A 19,357-nucleotide genomic window follows, 5' to 3' on the forward strand; every position below is an offset into this window, starting at 1 on the left:
AACTCACTTTGTAGACCAGGCCGGCCTCGAACTCAGAAATCCGCCTGCCTCTGCCTCCCGAGTGCTGGGATTAAAGGCGTGCGCCACCACGCCCGGCTGGGTTTATGTTTTTTGAGGTAGGGTTTCTCTGTGTAATAACTCTGGCTGCTCTAGGCTCTCTTTGTAGACCAGGCTGGCTTTGAACTCAGAGCTCCACCTGCCTCTGCCTCACAAGAGCTGGGATTGCCTGGCAGGTGTGAGGTATGTGCGTTTAAAAACACACTTGCTCCTGTGTAAAGACTGTGTATGTCAAACCAGGACATGTTGCTTCTCCACACTAGCAGCTCTGCCCTCCAGCTTTAGTACTTTGATGAACTGAACATGAACAGAAAAGGGATTGGGAGCAGGGAGTCCCTATTTTTTTCCTGTTATAAGATCTTTTCATAGTTTCTGCTGAGTTGAGGGAGCGACTACCTCTTCACTCTCGGCTGGTCCAGACCAGGGTGGGAACAGGAAAGTCCACTTCGGAGCGGATTTTCCGCATGCAGGGATGAGACTGTCAGCTACTGGTTTGGTAATGGCTGCAGAGGGGAGGGTCACCTCCAGCCTTGACATTGTTTTAGACACTGGGAATACTGCGACATATCATGTAAGGAAGGAATATCATCTGTTTTCTAATGCAGTGACAAAAACATTGGAAAGGGAGCTTCACATTTTGGAAACAGGAAGCTGAGGGCCAAAGGTGTGAAAGTTGCCAAAAGTCATGACCCGATTAGCTTAAAAATCCCACTCACCCACCCACCAATCCAGGGCTGGTTTGTTAGCCCATGACCGGCTTCTTCAACTTGCAAGACTACTGTACAAACTCTTGAACATTCTACAGCAGAAATCAAAGCAGGTTTGCTGTGCTTCTCACGAAGGACTTCTGCATGTGTATTCTGTGTTGTGTAGCAGAGGAGGTTGCTTGTTCTCTCCCCGGTTCTGTTTCGAGGTACAGAGTGTTTGTTTCTGCTGCCCTCCCCATCCCTCTTCTGTCTATAGATTCTGCCTATAGAACATTAGTGAATCCCTGACCGTACTCTCCTTTTTGCCACCTTGGTCATTTTGACCACCTTGGTACGGACTTGTTATTTGCATAGTCACATGGAGTCATGTGTGTGTATGTGTGTTCTCTGCAGCCATTCACACTGCTGCTATGGATATGCTGGGAGGATCTGGTGTTGAAAACCAATGTAGAAAAGTTGACATCATTGCGGACGCTGCATATTCCATTTTCAAAAGGCCAAAAAGTTTTACTGGCAACTTTATTATTGATGAAAATATCTTAAAAGAAGAAGGAATAAAAAATTTTGATGTCTACGCAATTACACCAGGTAATGCTTATATTTGTTGAAAGTATTAATGTTGTCCCACATTTTATACAGTGAACACACTGGTTTTGTGTGTGTATGTGCAATAAAATGACTATATTCTTTTACAAGCTGTTTTCCAGTGAAGAGAAACTCCCACACTATATCTACCTTAAGAGATAAGAAACCACTAGAAGTAGGGGTTAGGGCTTTAAAATGACGTGATGATGTAGAAGGTTGTTTCAGTTATTCTCCACTTCCAAACCAGGAAACTGACTGTTTAAAAGGTAGTCTTAGGAATCAGAGTGAAGATCTTATTCAGATGTATGACGGATGATACAGGAGTAGAGTTCTTTAGTCTTTTTTTAAAAATTAATAAATTATTTTATTGATTTATTTTATTGGAATGCTCTATCTGTATATATACCTGCATGACAGAATATGGGATCAAACAGAAGAGAGCATCAGATCCCAATACAGATGGTTGTGAGCCACTGTGTGGTTGCTGGGATTTGAACTCAGGACTTCTGGAAGACTGGAAGAACAACCAGTGTCTTAAACACTGAGACATCTCTCCAGCTCCCTTTTTGTTTGTTTGTTTGGTTGGTTGGTTGTTTTGTTGGCTTTTCAAGATGGGGTCTCTCTGTAGCCCTGGCTGTCCTGGAACTCACTCTGTAGTCTAGGCCGGCCTGGAAGTCACAGAGGTTCACCTGCCTCTGCCTCCCGAGTGCTGGGACTAAATGTGTGCGTTACTACCACCCAGCTAAAATGTTTGTTTTTAAAGAGTAATATCTTAGACTATGAAGATGAATGAGCAGCTGTGTCTTATAACTAGTGGTCTGACTTGAGAATTTTCAGAACTCTTCAATGTCCACTATTTAAAAATAATTTCCTTTGAAATTATAGATGACTATGATAATGGGTTTTTACTTTATATGGAATATATTTCTACTAAGCAGGTTGCAGTGGTCTCCACTATACTCCCAGCTACTCAGGTGATCCTATGCCCTCTTCTGGACTCTATGGGCACTCACATGCATGTGCACACCACACGCGCGCGCGCACACACACACACACACACACACACACTGAAAATGAATAAATCTAGCTGGGTGTGGTGGCACCTACCTTTAATCCCAGCACTCAGGAGACAGAGTTGGGCAGATCTTTTGTGAGTTTAAGGCCAGCCTGGCTATATAGTAAGAACCCTGTCTGAAAAAACAAAAAACAAAGATTAAAAAAAAATTAAAATAAATGTAGAGGGCTGGAGAGATAGATGGCTTAGAGGTTAAGAGCACTGCCTGCTCTTCCAGAAGTCCTGAGTTCAATTCCCAACAACCACATGGTGGCTCACAACCATCTGTAATGTGATCTGTTGCCCTCTTCTGGTGTGTAGGCATATGTGCAGGCAGAACACTGTACATAATAAATAAATGTTTAGAAATAATATATGTAGAAGGCATTTGGCAGGTCAGCTCAGACTGAGAGAGCAGCTCTGCCTCTCACCAGGTCGGAGGTGTTCAGCGTGCCACCTGCTTTCTCTGAGCCCCAATTTCCATATTATTAAAATAAGAAAATCATTTTTTTTCTATACAGGATTTCAGAACTTTGTGCAAAAAATATATATAATGTGTTTGCCAGAGTTCTTGGCATATGTGATATTCAACAGTTAATATTTGCAAGTAGTAAAACAAGTTCAAAGCTGTTCCATTGCTGTGCCTGTGGGTAGGATATGTGGGAGACCCAAATGAGACATACTCGGGACCTTTGGATTGGGAACACTGTAATAATTCCTTTGGGGCTTTTGTGTCAGTGGGTGTTGTTCTGGGTCCACCTCTAGCCTTGCACATGCTAGCAAGCACACACTCGTACCCTGAAGCTGTTCTTCCAGCTCTTGGCTTTCTGAGTCAGGGTCTCACTATGTAGTAGGTTGGTGAACGCATGATCCTCCTGGCTGTGCTTCCTTAGCTCTGCGCTGCAGGTGTGTAGCACCACACCTGGCTCATCTTAGGCTTTGAGATGTGATGTTATTATATATAGATTTTTAAATTTGTGGCTGGCAATCTTAGCACTTGGGGGTGGAAGCAGGAGGAGCGCAAGTTTGAGGCCAGCTTCAGTGATATCGCAAGATCCTGTCTCCTTCCCCCAAAATCCTGCCAAGGGTCAAGAACTAAATATAATGAGGCACTATGATTTGGGGATATAATAAAAATTAGTTTACTCTTTCCCTAGGTTGGGGAGGGGAAACCTACAGTTCTGAAGGCTCTGTGACCCTCAGATCCCTCATGTACATGTCTTACAGCTGTCAGTTAATACTAAGATAATATTTGGATAGCTAACTTACTCTCTAACCACAACTTTAGCTGAAAAAAGCCCAGTGGAATTAATAACTGCTCAGTTCTCATGATGGCAGACAGAGAACGGGAGAAAATATTCAAACACATGGATACTGAGAAGCAAGACCTTAATCAGGGCCCCTGCTGTCAGGGTCAACGGGACACTAATCTTTAGCATGTTGGAGGGATGTAGGATGATGGGGTCATAAGGAGGATAAGGACATGGGCTCCTGGGATTATAAATAATAGCTTTACATAACAGCTTTTACTTGTTTTATTCTATAGTCAATCTTAGCTAGAAGGCTAACGAGCAACGTGACAGGTAAAGTTTAAAAAAATAAATATACAGCCAGATGTGGTGGCACATACTTTTAATCCTAGCACCCAGGAGGCAGAGGCAGGCAGATCTCTGTGAACTTGAGCCCAGCCTGATCTGTATAGTGAGGTTCCAGGACATCCAGGGCTATGCAGAATGATCCTGTCTCCAAAAATCAAAACAAGAACAACAGCAACAACAATAATAGCAGTGATATATAAAGTACTGACTTAAATATGGTGTTTTCACACAGTTTGTTCCTCGTGTTGTTATTGCCCACTCCCTGCCCCATCACTCTGTACAGCACCACAGTTCATAGGGAAGCACAAAGACCCCAAAGAGCAGAGCAGTGCTGGAGAGGTGCTACAACACTTGTCCATCATGGCTCTGGCACAAAAGCTGACGTGGGCCTGTAGGCTAGAATTGGGGGGTCCCAGGATAATCCCTCATAGCTGCAGTTGCCTACTTTTTGACAAAGGTTGTAAAAATTAGGAGTGGAGAAAAGCAGCCTCTTCATCAGATGGTGCCTAGAAAAGAATAAAGAACTACAATTGAACGGACAGTTCAATGAAGAGGAGACAGTTTAGTTTGTAAAACTCAGATCTCCAGCCTGGACAGTGGTACGTGTCTTTAATTCCAGCACTTAGGAGGCAGTGAATGAGCTTAAGGCCAGGCTGGCCTACACAGTAAGAATATGTCCCAAAAAACAAAAAGAAAAAGAAAGTAGACCTTCAGGGGTCTGGGGAGATGGTTTAATATGCAAAATGCCTGCAGCACAATCATGAAGAGTTGAGTTTGGATACTTAGCCTCCATGTAAAAAAGCTGAGTATGTTTTGCATATTTCTAATCCCAGAGCTGGGAGCCAGGGAGCCAGGAAGGACGGGGAGGCAGAGACTAGCTGAATTGGTGAGCTCCAGATTCAGTGAGAGACTCTGTGAGAGACTAAGGTGGACTAACGATAGAGGAGGACGCCTGATGTCTCCTGGCCTCTACAAACACAGACACAGGGTGTGCACAGCCACACATACATGTAGACACACAGCCATATATATTCCTGAATACAGATAGATATCTGGTCATAGTCACATGAATTTGTAATACCAGTGCTTAGGAGGTAAGAGGCAGGTGAATTGCTGCAAGTTTCCTGATCTATATACAGAGTTCTAGGCTAGGCAGAACTAGTGAGGCTTTGTCAGAAAACAAAATTAAACAAAATTAGATCTTATGATGAAATCTGTCATAAAGGAAGAGGTAACTGATCTACATAAAAATAATTGAATATATTAGATCAAATAGTTTAACAGTTGCCTAGGGGCCCTTTCCATAAACACAGAAGGATTTTTTAAAAGAGAAATGAATTTTATTAAAAGGCTTGGTGACCCCGGTGGGGGAGCTGGTGGAAGGACTGGAGGAGTAGAGGGGGATTGCAACCCCATTGGAAGAATGATGTCAGCTGTCCGGACCACTCAGTGCTCCCAGGGACTAGACTACCAACCAAGGAGTATACAGAGAGGGATCTATGGCTCCAGAGACATATGTAGGAGAGGATGGCTTTGTCTGACATCAGTGGAAGGGGAAGCCCTTGGTCCTGTGGAGATCTGATGCCCCAGCATAGGGGGATGCTGGAGTGGTGGGGCGGGAGTGAGTAGGTGGGTGGGTGGGGGAGCACCTTCATACAAGCAAAGGGGAGGGGGGAGAGGGCAGATGAGATGGGGAGTTGTGGAGGGGTAACCGGGAAGGGGGATAGCATTTAAGATGTAAATGACAGGGATGATTAATAAAAAATAAATAAATATTACATTTTAAAAAATATTTTGTTTTTATAAATAAAAATTGTATTTAAAAATTATTTTTAGAATAATTTATTCTGTAATTATTATAATTTGATTATTTGGGGGTTAATTTTCAGGTCATCCCTTGTTACCAGATTTCTTCTTAGATGAACACCCAGATGCAGTTATGGAGGAGAAAGAATCAAATGGTAAGAATCTAGAGCATATTTTATTTTACTCTCTCTCTCTCTTTTTTTTTTTTTTTTTTTTCCGAAACAGGGTTTCTCTGTATAGCCTTGGCTGTCCTGGAACTCACTCTGTAAACCAGGTTGGCCTCAAACTCAGAAATCTGCCTGCCTCTGCCTCCCAAGTGCTGGGATTAAAGGCATGCGCCACCACTGCCTGGCATTACTCTTTCTTTTTATGTATATGGGGATTTTGCCTACATGTGTGTCTCTGTACCATAACCATGCCTGGTGCTGCAGAGGCCAGAAGAAGGTTTTGGATTCCCAAGTGGACTGGAGTTAGAGATGGTTGTGAGCTGTCATGTGGATGCTAGAAATTCAACCAGGGTCCTCTGGGAAAAAATCCAGTGTTCTTAACTGCTGAGCCATCTCTCCAGCACCAAGATTCTAGAGCCTGCTTATTTATTTATTTATTTATTTAGGAACAGAGTTTCACTATGTGATCTAGGCTGGCCTTAAACTCCTAGAGATCCACTTGTCTCTGCCTTCTAAGTGCTGGGATTAAAGGCATGTGCCACCATGTCTAGGTAAATCATTTTAAATAAGAAAATGCAAACACTATCTTACTGTTTCTTGTAAAACATAGAATTAATGTTATAACAATATTTTTGTCCTCTGCCTCAAAACCAGTGGTTCCTACCCTTTATAGTGCTGTCACCCTTTAATACAGTTCTTGATGTTGTGGTGAACTCCAACCATAAAATTACTTTGTTGCTACCTCATAACTGTAATTTTGCTACTGTTATAAATTATAACATAAATATCTCATATGTGGATATCTATATGTGACCCCTGCAAAACGGTTGTTTGACACATACACCCCAAAGGGTCTTGACCTACAAGTTGAGAAACACTGTTCTAAACTATTCTGGAACTTGTGCACATTATGTAAAATCATCAGTTCTAAAAAAAGATGTTTTATTTTTGTAGTTGTCCCAAGTTTTATCTTTTTTCCTTGACAGCTGTCTTTAGATATTTCATGTTGATATTTGGAGGAAGATGTGTCATATTAGAATCTTAAATAGCACTGTTTTCACAGTTTGTACTGTGCAACTATGTTATCAAGGGGATTAATTTCAAAGGAAGTATTGAGCATACTCCATTTTTTTTATTTGTAACTCAGAGACAAGGGGCCTTGAATTGGGGTGTGTGTGTGTGTGTGTGTGTGTGTGTGGTGTTACATTTTAATCTTTGTGATCTATTTAAAATAACACCTGTAGTTTACTGAAACACATTACATGAAACATTTTGTAATAAATGTTTTTAGGAACAAATTTTTCTGTGTCTTTGATATCTGTAGAACCTTGGTGCATTTTCAGACAAACTTTATTTCCAGATTAATCATAACTTTTCTGTGTCTATGATTGTCTTAGTCGGGGTTTCTATTCCTGCACAAACATCATGACCAAGAAGCCCTTGGGGAGGAAAGGGTTTATTCAGCTTACAATTCCATACTGCTGTTCATCACCAAAGGAAGTCAGGACTGGAACTCAAGCAGGTCAGGAAGCAGGAGCTGATNCAGANGCCATGGAGGGATGTTCNTTACTGGCTTGCTTCNCCTGGCTTGCTCAGCCTGCTCTCTTTTAGAACCAAGACTACCAGCCCAGAGATGGTCCCACCCACAAGGGGCCTTTCCCCCTTGATCACTAATTGAGAAAATGCCTTAGAGCTGGATCTCGTGGAGGCATTTCCTCAACTGAAGCTCCTTTCTCTGTGATAACTCCAGCTGTGTGTGTCAAGTTGACACAAAACTAGCCATTTCAACGATTTACCTAAATTTTTGAAGAAGTTAAAATATTAGTTGTTGAAAAAAAAAAGTAGTGAGACCTATAACCCAGAGAATGCTGGTGTAAACATTAGATCTTTAATTCACCAGGAGGGAAAAACCAAGGAAACTAGATCATCAATCCTTTTCTCAAAAGATTTCTTATAGAGTGGCAGAGGTCACCTGGAACTCTTAAATCCTTGGGTCTGGTTTTTAAGGCAAGAGGCCCCAAGTCCTGTTTTTTGCAATACCCTAAGATTGGATTTGTCTCTGGAGGGAGACGCATGACTTGAGTTTATCTAAGTCCCCAATTGCCAATAAGAATCACTTAGTTGGTCACCTCATCGTTAGTATGTACCTCCTGTGTGTGAATGCTGTGGCAGCTCGTTTGTGTGCATTGTTTAATACCAAAAACCTTACCAGAGCTGCCAGGAGGCAGAACCAGGATTTAGATTCATGTTTTTCTGGTTCCAAAGCCTGTCTTAACCAGTTCAGTAACCAGTGTGCCTAAGGTTGGAATTCTGTTAGGTTTGGGTTTTTTTTGTTGTTGTTGTTTGGTTGGTTTTTTTGAGACAGGGTTTCTCTGTGTAGCCCTGGCTGTCCTGGAACTCACTCTGTAGACCAGGCTGGCCTCAAACTCAGAAATTTGCCTGCCTCTGCCTCCCAAGTGCTGGACTTAAAGACATGCGCCACCATGCGCGGCTGGAATTCTTAAAAGTCCTTTAAGATGTTAAAAGTCCCCCAGTACTGCCATCTATTAATTCATAAGGAGGAGTTGCCACCTCGGGGACTAATTGGGTAGTTCCCCCTTTGGGCATTATTAATGAGGAACAGTATCATAATGAGAAGGTCGTTTGTGAGTGTGGAGCAGAGCAAGAGGGCTGACAAGAGTGGAGTGTGAGACCCTGACTTTATGACTGACACTTCCTGTAGGCACAGCTGTGTACTTAAACAGGCACTGCTTAGTGTACCTGGCCTGAGGTGGAGCTCACCTTGCCAGGTGCTTTCATGTGCACATCCAAATCCACTGCACACTCACTGTATATTTTAATTCAGAAGGTGCAGTGTCTAGCCCTATTTCCTGGTGAGAGGTTCATATTTCTTTGTAATCCTCTACTGATAAGAGCCTCTAACAGTTGGCTGTACCTCTTCTGGAATTCATTTCATATATATATATATATATATATGCATCATACACAGGTTCAAATTAATTGAGTTTTACTTTTTACCTTGAGAATGTTGCCGTTCTGTTGTTTCTGTTTCCTTATCTCTGCTCCCTGCTGGAACACAAGGGGCCTTCTTAGTCTTTTCTAGTTTCTTTTTTTTATTTAGTTATAGTTTGGGTTGCTAATGTGCAGTCCTTGAATTCTCAGAACTAAGCATTGCTCATCTGGCTGCCCTCTCCCTTCCCCCTCTAGTTAACAGCACCCTCTGTTATTTATATTTTTGCATTTTCTTCTGTATTTGGGGAAACCTTGTCAAGTTTGTCCTCAGTATTATAGAGAATAATCTGACAAGATTCTCTAGTTTTATTCTGGTCAGTTGTGTACGTCAAGAACAGTGTCACAGCTGGTGGTGGTGGTGGTGCACACCTTTACAGAACCCGGGAGGCAGACACAGGTGGGTCTTTGAGTTCAAGGCCAGCCTGGTCTACAGAGTGAGTTCCAAGACAGCCAGGGCTATACAGAGAAGCCCTGTCCTAAAAAAACAAGAAACAAAACAACAACCACCAGGATTGCAGTTATGCTTTGTCTCTTGGGTGTCTGCCTTCAGACTTGCTTTTATACATCATCCTCTCCTACCTAAGCCAGCATGCTTTCCAAGCACCCATTTCACAGAGTGTAAGACTGAGGCTTCAGAGCAGCCTCAAGTTCACAACAAAATCAGAGGAAGGTGCCAGACAGCCCTGTATGCCCCTTGCCTGATGCAGCACCTCATCCTCCACAGTGGGTGCTCACTAGCATGTGAAAGAATGTTTGAGTTTCATAGTAAACTGCTTGTATAAATAGACTTTGGTTTGTTTCCCAGGATAACTTAGTCCTGTTCAGTGTGAAGCTGTTTTCACAGAATCGGGCTCTTGTTAATCTGTTCTCCTAGTGTGATGAAATGGCAGGGATAGATTTACTGCCTTTGCTCCACTCTGCCCGGCTGATGGAATCCTTTTCTCTGCTGGTTCTCAGCTAGGACCATAGTACAAGGCTGTCATAGGCCCATCTTCATGTCTGCTAAGAAAATGTCTCTCCTTGCCTTTTCCATTTATGTGTATGTTTTTACCTACCTGCACATATACACGCCACATGTCTGCCCAGTGCCTGCTGAGACCAAAAGGGACTTATGCTACAGGTGCTTTTGAGCCTAGCTGTGGGCAAGTTCTTATCGTGAAGCACCAGCACAGAATTCCTTCCCTCACTATAGGTTCAGCACAGGGCTCATTTCCCATAGGCTCTCCCTTCCCCGACTCTCTCCAGTAGACTTCTTCCATCCCCAGCCCTCCTCCTCTGCTGTCTGCTCCTTTTCTTTGGAAAAGAAAAGGAGCTTTGAGCTTGGATTTAAAAAGATGAGAAGGAAGACTAATATCGAGTCATTCTTGAAAAGCAGCATCTATCAAACAGAAGGATAAGCCCAAACTCTAATCCAGAGCCTTAAATATGCTAGTGCCTTTTAAAAATAGGTTGAGCTGCTCCTGGCTTGAGATCTTTCATGAGCCAAAGCACAAGCCAGCCTATGTTTACTGTGCTTAATCTGTGTGCCATAGAGTTACTTCCTAGATTCATACAGTAGATTATATGTGGGCCTGGGTAGTGTGTATGTGTGTACATATGTATGCACATGCTTTTGTGTGTGTGTCCTGTGGTAGAGATTAAAGCCAAGGCTTTATACATTCTAGGCAAATGTTCTAATGTGCTGAATCAGCAGCCCTATTTCAATACATTAGATATTATTTGTTGGTGTGTGTATATGCATGCATGCACGAGCAGAAACACATACAAGCATGCACATGTATGTATGCATATTGTATGGCACACATGTGGATGTATGAAATTCCTTGGGAGATAGTTCTCTACTGTCACCTATAGGATTCGGAGATGGAATCTAGGTTCATGATATGAGGGAAGGATTATTAGGTGAATACATTTTACTTACAGACAAAATAATATTTACTTGGCTACCAATTCAAGCCAAGTTTTGCAGATCTCTGTCTTTCTTACCAAGGTGTCTTTTTTTTTCTCTCATTTGGTTTTATAACTCAGATGGGCCATCCAAATAGGTGGTTAATATTCCTCTAATTGTAGCTACTTTGTGTAAACATTGTATTGTTTAGGGGTGATTTTGTTTGGTTTGGGTGTTTGTAACCTATTTAAAAAGCCAACCTTTTACTTAGGAGAGATAGCTTTTTAGCATTCATAGCCACAGCTGACATGGTTGGCTGCTTTCCCCATCAGTTATATTTATGCTTTTAGATGCCATTTAATGCATTTTAAAGCATTTGGGCTTATACTGCCAAAACTTTAAGGCTCTTTATGTAAATTATATTTTACAGTCTCTGTGCCAGAAGTGAAAGAAGAGAAGCTGCAGCTGCAGGAGGAGTCACAGCTACAGAAGCAACCACAGCTGCAGGAGCAGCCACAGCTGCAGGAGAGGCCACAGCTGCAGGAGCAGCCACAGCTGCAGGAGAAGCCACAGCTGCAGGAGAGGCCACAGCTGCAGGAGCAGCCACAGCAACGGGAGCAGCCACAGCTGCAGGAGCAGCCACAGCAGCAGCCACGGCCAAGGCAACAGCCACAGCCGTTTGTGCAGTCAATGCTACCACAAAAACCACATTTTGGAGCTGTGGAAGAAACATTTAGAATTGTTAAGGACTCTCTCAGTGATGAAGTTGTTAGAGCCACACAAGCTGTCTATCAGTTTGAACTCTCAGGTGAAGACTATGTCCCATTATCTGGAGATTTTAGGAAACAGGAAATTTTTGTTGGAAGAAAACCAGCCTTTGGTACCTAGATAGGTAGCTGTATCTAGACTATTGAATATAGATACTCAAAAACAGCATGTAACTATCAATTTATATTTTTTGAGTTAAGATTTGTTTATGTGGAAACTGGAAACGTGTAGAATACATTGTCACAGCATATACTTTCAGTGTTAAATAACTCCTTGGTATGTATAATAGAGAAGAAATCCTACATAGATGGATAGGTAGTGTACAGGTAAAATACAATAATTTATCAGTTGTGGGTAGCTTTCCATTTTTATCTTTGAGTTAGGTTAGTATGAATTCAGTCTAAAACCTCTACATATGAGCTGGGTGTGGTCATGCACCGCTTTAATCTTAGCATTTCCTGGTGCAGGGCAGAGGGGTCAGCAGAGACAGATAAATCTCTGAGTTTGAGGTCAGCCTGGTCTACAGAATGAGTAGCCAGAGCTATGTAGAGATACCCTGTCTCAAAAAACCAAACCAATACAAACTCCTAATGTTTTTCTATATAATAAAAGTAACATAGACTAATGGTAGTTTTAAGAACTACTTAGTTCTGTTATATGCAAACTTTCTCCTCCTCGATGCTGTTCTCTGCCTAACTGTAATCTTCCCTCCTTCCTTTTCGTTTCTGAGCTCATGGTCTGTTGCTTTAGTCTTTATTTTTGCTGATGTCCCAAAGTTGCTGAACCCTCCGTGCTTATGCTGTGACCTCTCTGTTCAAGACTGGATGACTCAAACTGCCTGGTTTCCCCAGAGCTGCATCAAGGCTATCAAATCTTGTTAGACAAAAATCAAAGCAGTAATATCAGCTGAACTGGTGGGTTCCTCTTCAAATAGGGCTAAGCAGCAACTTAGACTCTTTTGTCAGCTTACTGCCTCATTTTCCACAGCAGATTATTTTCAGAAACCTGCAGGTAGAAATGACTTCAGCTTCCTGCCATCAGACGTCCATCAGTCGGCCATCAGGCCCACCTCTTCCTCCCAGGTGGATGGAGCTTAGCTCTCAGCAGCACCTCCCAAGCTTGATTAGCTACATGTAGCCCCTTCCTCACATGTCCAGTTTGATGCAGTCAGTCAGGGGTGATCTGACAGACATTGACAGTGAAGTAGGCCATGGGAGACTCTAGCAGTATCCGAGTCATAGATGCATCTCCTCTGTCTTTTTCTTTCAGAGCCACACTTACTTTTATCTGAAGCCCACTCTATTGAACATAGTTTTCTCCCTTCTGGTTTCCTTTGTTCCCCAGGGGTTGTTTTCACAATGGTCCTAGATGAGGGCTGTGCACCACTGAGTTTGTCAGCCCTCCCTTCATCTCCTCAGCAGGATCCAAGGTGCTTGGGCACTTCTTCCTTCTGGAAATGCCTGCTTTCCTGGGCTTCCTCTTTAATAGCCTCTGTTTTCTTCTTCACTGTCCGTCTCCAAACTGAAGTGTTGCACCTGATAAAACTGAGCCGTTTTCTTTGCCTCAGTCCCTCCTAAGCACTGCTGTAACTTCTGTGTGAATTTCACGACTCCAGCTTTGCTCCCTCTATCAACACACCCACATAGCCTCTGTTTCCTCTTTGGAGAAGAAGCTGGCTTTTCTTTTTCTTACTGAATGATCTTCAGAACCTAGCACAGTGCTAAGACCATAGTCAGTGCTGAGTCTGATGGGGGCCTGAGGATTTTAGCCAGGACAGCATGTTAGGAGGTAATTACAACTGTAGTAATGATGACATGGATTTCCACGTATTTGTCTGCACAGGTGAAGATGGTGGTACGTGGTTTCTTGATCTGAAGAGCAGAGGCGGGAAGGTTGGACACGGAGAGCCCTCGGACCGGGCAGATGTGGTGATGAGTATGGCCACTGATGATTTTGTCAAAATGTTTTCAGGTACGGTTTCAACTCTCTTAGGTTGCTTGTTTCAAATGGAATATTTTGGATATTGTACTTGTTCCTTTTCTAGATAATCAAGGTTCAGAAACATTCCCAACAGTGGGAGAGTGCTGTGCTGAAAAGCATGTGGTCTTGGGAGGCTGCTCTTAGGCTGCCTCCGATCCACTTCTACCTCGTCTGATAAATGGAAAATCTGAGGTAGATCTTTCTCATCACCGAAAAAATAATGACGTAACATTGGAAACAAAAATAATCTACAAGGCTTACTAAGTAGGTTTCATTCTGCCTGAACTAAAGTACTGTATTTTCAGTGTGGTCACTGGAGGCTAGAAGTCAGCAGTACCTCACTCCGGCCTCACCAGATGCCATAAAGGAGACAAGACAGGACTCTCTTGTGCCCTTGTATGCTGCTTTTGTGGGATCTCTATCCCAGAGAATCTTTTGCACGATTTTATGTTCTGCCCAGTAATTTCTAAAAGTGCCAAAATAATTTTAAGGGTGATTTGTTTTATTTTCTTCTATTAGAATACTATTCAAACAGGTAAGTTAACACAAATTCTAAAAATTAGCAACAATACTCTCAACTAAGGCATTATAATATTCTAACCTAGAAATCTTACATGTAATAAATTATAAAGTACCACTCACATGCTTATTCTCTGAAATCTTGTTAAATGGTACCAAAGTATATTCTGTGCCCTCCAAGCCCCCGTTTCCAGTTCTAATAAGGGATGCTAGTGGCGTACACTGTACATGAGCTAGTTTGTGTATGATGTTTCAGTGACTAAAGTGGAACTAGTGTGTGTGCTCTGTGTGTGTGCGTGCATTCTATGTGTATGTGCTCTCTATGCATGTGTAGGTTCAGGTGCAAATGCACAAGCATGTGCATACATGTAGAGGCCAAATGAGTATGCTCTTCCATACCCCCTTCCAGCATGAGCTCTCCTGAGTCCTGGAGCTAGACTGGCAACTAGCAAACCCCAGCCATCCTCCTTCCTCAGAGCCCCCCGATGCTGGAGTTGCAGGCATACTTGTAGACAGCTCAACTCCTTACCCAGGTGTTGGAGATTTGAACTCAGGTCCTCAAGCTTGTGCAGCAGTTGTTCTTACACACCAAACCGTCTCCCTACCCTCTTTAACTTTTACAGTAGTATTAAGTATTTATTGAACAAAACTAGAAAAAACAACTAGAATAATAATAAAACTTTTTTTACTATACCATTGAAAGGACAGCCATCAATTCATTTGGATTAGCATCTTACATGCATATATTTATGTCCATAAACATATATATGTTTATAAAAACAAAATTATATTATTACATTTGATGATCTTTTCTTTTTTTTAAAGATTTATTTATTTTATATATATGAGTACACTGTAGCTGTCTTCAGACACACCAGAAGAGGGCATGAGATTCCATTACAGATGGTTGTGAGCTACCATGTGGTTGCTGGAAATTGAATTCCGGACCTCTGGAAGAGCAGCCAGTGCTCTTAACTGCTGAGCCATCTCTCTAGCCTCCCCCCCTTTAAAAAAGATTTATTTATTTATTTTAGATCTTTTCAAATTATACATTATAACATGTTAATTAATTTCTGCCTCCACTCACTTATGGTAGTTTGGAATATCAAAAACCACTTTTTAAGCTGGCAGTGGTGGTACACACCTTTAACCCCAGCACAGTAGAGGCTGAGGCAGGCTAATCTCAAGATTAGACCAGTTTGGTCTATAAAGTGAGTTCTAGGACATACAGACAAACCCTGACTTGAAGAACCAAACCAAACCAAACAAAAACCCTATTTTCTTATTAGAGATTAAACAGCATTTTTATACATTATAGATCAGTAAATATTTGTTTTTGGTTTTGTTTTTTGAGACAGGATCTCTCTCTATATTCCTGGCTGTCCTGGTTCTTGCTATGGAGACCAAACTGGCACTGAGTTAACAGAAATTAATGCCTCCTAAGTACTGGGATTAATGGTGTGCACCACTATACTCAGCCTAAATGTTTGGTAAAAACGAATCATAGATTTTTTTTTATTTTAAGGACAGTTTCAATTACAAATGCATTATGCTGTTCAAGGTGGTACATGCTTATAACCTCAGCACTTGGGAAGCTAAGGCTTGACTTGTGAGTTCAAGGCTCTATGGAGTGAGTTTGAAGTCATTCAGAGCTATCTAATAAGATCCCGTCTCAATAAACTAAACAAAAAGGCATTGACAGTGTCTAAGCTGAATAAGTTAAATATACTTAATAACTATTGTGTAATTGTTGTGGTTTAAGAATGGATTTAACTAGTCAGGCGTGGTGGCGCATGTCTTTAATCCCAGCACTCGGGAGGCAGAGGCAGGTGGATTTCTGAGTTCGAGGCCAGCCTGGTCTACAAAGTGAGTTCCAGGACAGACAGGGCTACACAGAGAAACCCTGTCTCGAAAAACCAAAGAAACAACAACAAAAAATCATTTTCATCATTTTATAGAGGTGGTGACTGAGACTCTGATAAATTAAGTAATAATCCCAAGATCAGATATCGATTGAGTAGATGTTAGGGCTAGGATATGAATCTATATGTGTCCATTATTATTCTCTAAACTTAATTTATTATTTCTGTGTGGGGAGCATATGCATGCCACAGTGAACTGATGGAGGTCAGGATAATTTTGTAGCGTAAGTTCTGTGTGTCTAACTTAGGTTGTTGGCTTGCACTGCAGAGCCCTTTACCCGCTGAGCCATCTTGAAGGCCACTCTTGCTCTTAGTTATTCTGCTGTTCTGACTGACCTTCTAATAAATGGACAGGACCTCATGTAGTCCAGGCTAGCCTGGAAAACTGTAGAGCTGAAGATGACTTGACCTAGCCTTCCTGCCCCCTTCAGAGCTGGCACCACCACTCGTGGCTCAGTGGCTGCTCTAACTTTCCCTTATATGTAAGCCTGAGACCATGGGCTTTCTATCTCTTTTTGTAAGTGTGCTCTTGCATTTGCTGGAGTCCCCCAAGTCATGAGTTATAGGAGGCACATTTGATACCTGGAGTTTAGACTGGGAAGATCCTGTCTTTCTCCTTTCATTGTATCTGTGAATGTCTTCCTTATATGGGTACTGTTTAGATCTTGGCACCCAAGACGTCTCTTTTAGAGGTCACAGCCATTTCTATATTTATCTAGAAGCATACACTGTAAATACAAAAAACCTAAAATAACAAATCTCTCTCTTGGGCCAGTAGAGGTCACTGTGTGGCAAAACAGAAAGTAATAAAATAAACTGTTGGCAAGCTCAATGGCGCATGCCTGCAGTCTCTGTTAGGGGGCTGAGGCAGGCTGAACTAGAAATTTGTGGCCAGTCTGGACAACAAGGTGAGGTCTCTATCACTTAAGGAAAAAGGAAAGAGAATAAATTGTTTAAGATTACTTTATCTGAGGAGGGGTACATACATATATATTGTTACATTTTGATTAGTACATATATTGTTACATTGTGATTTCTTTGAAAGTTTTTTTTTCCCTCGATCAATATTGTTTTGGTAAAAAAATTTTTAATTATTTTTATTTTATGACATTGGTGTTTTGACCACCTGTGTGTATGTGTGGAGATGTCAGATCTCCTGGAACTGGAGTTACAGACAGTTGTGAGCTGCCATGTACATTCTGGGAATTGAACCCAGGTCCTCTGGAAGAATAGCCAGTGCTTTGAACCACTGAGTCATTTCTCCAGCTCCCTCATTTTGATAATTTTTTATACTATAAACTTTATTAAAATAAATGAACATGATTCTTAGTATATTTTTAGAATTAATCATCTACCAATAAGCTTGACTTTGACACTATTTCTATTATTTTAGAAACTTCTCCTTATATAGTCAGTTCCTATTTCCATCCAATCCATAGCTAACAAAATATTATTGCTTCCTGTTTTTCCATTGATTTTTTTGTAAGTGGACTAAAACTGTATAGTATCATGCATCTGGCTTTTTTCAGCTTAAGGCTTTAAGATTCATTTATGTATCAGTAGTTATATTTATCTTCCTTGTTGCATATTAAGTCATATGGCTGTACCATATTATTTTCTTTTTCAGACAGGTAGCCCAGGCTGTCCTCAAGTTTGCTGTATAGCTGAGGTTGGCCTTTAACCTCTGAGATTCTTGTTTCCACCTCCAAAGTGCTGGATTACAGACTCATGCCATTATGCCTCTCACAGAACACCGTTTACCTCAGTGGCTGGCAGGCATTGTGGGGTGTGGGAACTGTTGTTTTGTTTTGAGCTATTCTGTGGCGGTGTCATTCCCATTTCCCCAGGGAATGTATGACTTTGTTGCTTAATTCTTGCCTCTGACAGCACTGTTTTTTACTTCTGTTGTTTTTAAAAAAAATGATTATCATTCTACTAGAATCTTAAAGTTTTGGTTTGGATTTCCCCAAATTGCTAATGGTATCGAACCTTTAAAATGTGCTTATTGGTTATCTGTGTAATGTCTTAAAGAAATATTCATTCAGTCTTTCTTTTTACAAGTTTTAGTATTATGTATATGGGTGTTTGCTTGCATGTATGTCTGAGCACCGCTTGCATGCCTGGTGCCCATGGAGACAAAGGAGGGTGTCAGATCCCCTTGAACTGGATTGGAGTGGCAGACTGTTGTGAGCCCTCAGGTTGATGCTGGGGAGCAAATTCAAGTTTTCTAGAAGAGCAGCAAGTGCTCTTAGCCACTGAGACATCTCTTTAGCTTCCTCCTTTAAACCGAGTTGTATTTTGTCCATGAATTTTAAGTATTATTTTTATATTTCAAGGTATATTATATGTAAATACTTCTGTTTTTACTCACTTTCTTTTTTTTAAGATTTACTTGTTTTCTGTATATAAGTGTTCTGTCTGCATGTATGCCTGTGTGCCATAAAGGGCATCAGATCTCATTACAGATGGTTGTGTGCTGCCTTGGAGATGCTAGGAATTGAATTCAGGACCTCTGGAAGAGTAGCCAGTGCTCTTAACCACTGAGCCATCTCTCCAGCCCCTCATTCACTTTCTTGATGATGTATTTTGAAGTAACATTTTAAAAATTTTGATAGTATAGATTTACCTTTTTGTTGTTGCTTATGCTTTTAGTGTGAGATCCAAGACTCCCTGTCAAACTTCAGGTTACAAAGCTTTACCTCTGTGCTGGTTACTTTCTGTTGATAAATGTGATAAAATGCCATGGCCAAGGCAACTCACATAAAAGAGTTTACTTGCCTTATGGTTCCAGAGGACATGTCCATGGGGGAGTCATGGCAGCAGGTGCACAGAAGCCGAGAGCTCACATCTCAGCTGCACGTGAGAGAGGGAAAGAGAGCGGGAGGGGGGAGATTGGGAGTGGACAGGGTTGTAAATTCTCAAAGCCTCCTTGAAATGGTGTGCTTCCTCCAGCAAGCTTCACATCTGGCGAATTCTGTACCCTCCTACCTACCAACACCACAAATTGGGAACCAGATGTTGAAATATAGGAGCCTACAGGTTCCATTTAGCCCACAATACCCCTTGTGTTATGACTTTAAAATTTTACATCATACATTTTAGTCTAGATCCATTTTGAGTTACTATTTTACTATGTGTGAGGGGGCTAAGTGGGTGTGTGAGGTGTATGTATGAGGTTTATGACTGTGCGTGCCATGGCACTTCTGTGGAGGTAGAGGACAACTTTGTAGATTCTCTTTGCTCCTTGAACTTTTTTTTGTTTTGTTTTGTTGTTGTTTTTTTTTTTTTTTTTTT

General features: G+C 41.6%; 1 protein-coding gene across 1 annotated transcript in view; it reads left to right on the top strand.

The window, feature by feature from the left end:
• Positions 1-19,357, top strand: part of Hsdl2 (hydroxysteroid dehydrogenase like 2) — a 42,079-nt gene that overhangs the window by 19,160 nt on the left and 3,562 nt on the right. The window contains exons 7-10 of the mRNA XM_021160855.2: positions 1,158-1,352; positions 5,891-5,962; positions 11,305-11,682; positions 13,485-13,613. Coding sequence (XP_021016514.1) covers positions 1,158-1,352; positions 5,891-5,962; positions 11,305-11,682; positions 13,485-13,613 — 774 coding nt within the window. The remainder of the gene's footprint in view (positions 1-1,157; positions 1,353-5,890; positions 5,963-11,304; positions 11,683-13,484; positions 13,614-19,357) is intronic.

This window comes from Mus caroli, chromosome 4, assembly GCF_900094665.2.
Source record: "Mus caroli chromosome 4, CAROLI_EIJ_v1.1, whole genome shotgun sequence".
In the NCBI taxonomy this organism is placed as follows: domain Eukaryota; kingdom Metazoa; phylum Chordata; class Mammalia; order Rodentia; family Muridae; genus Mus; species Mus caroli.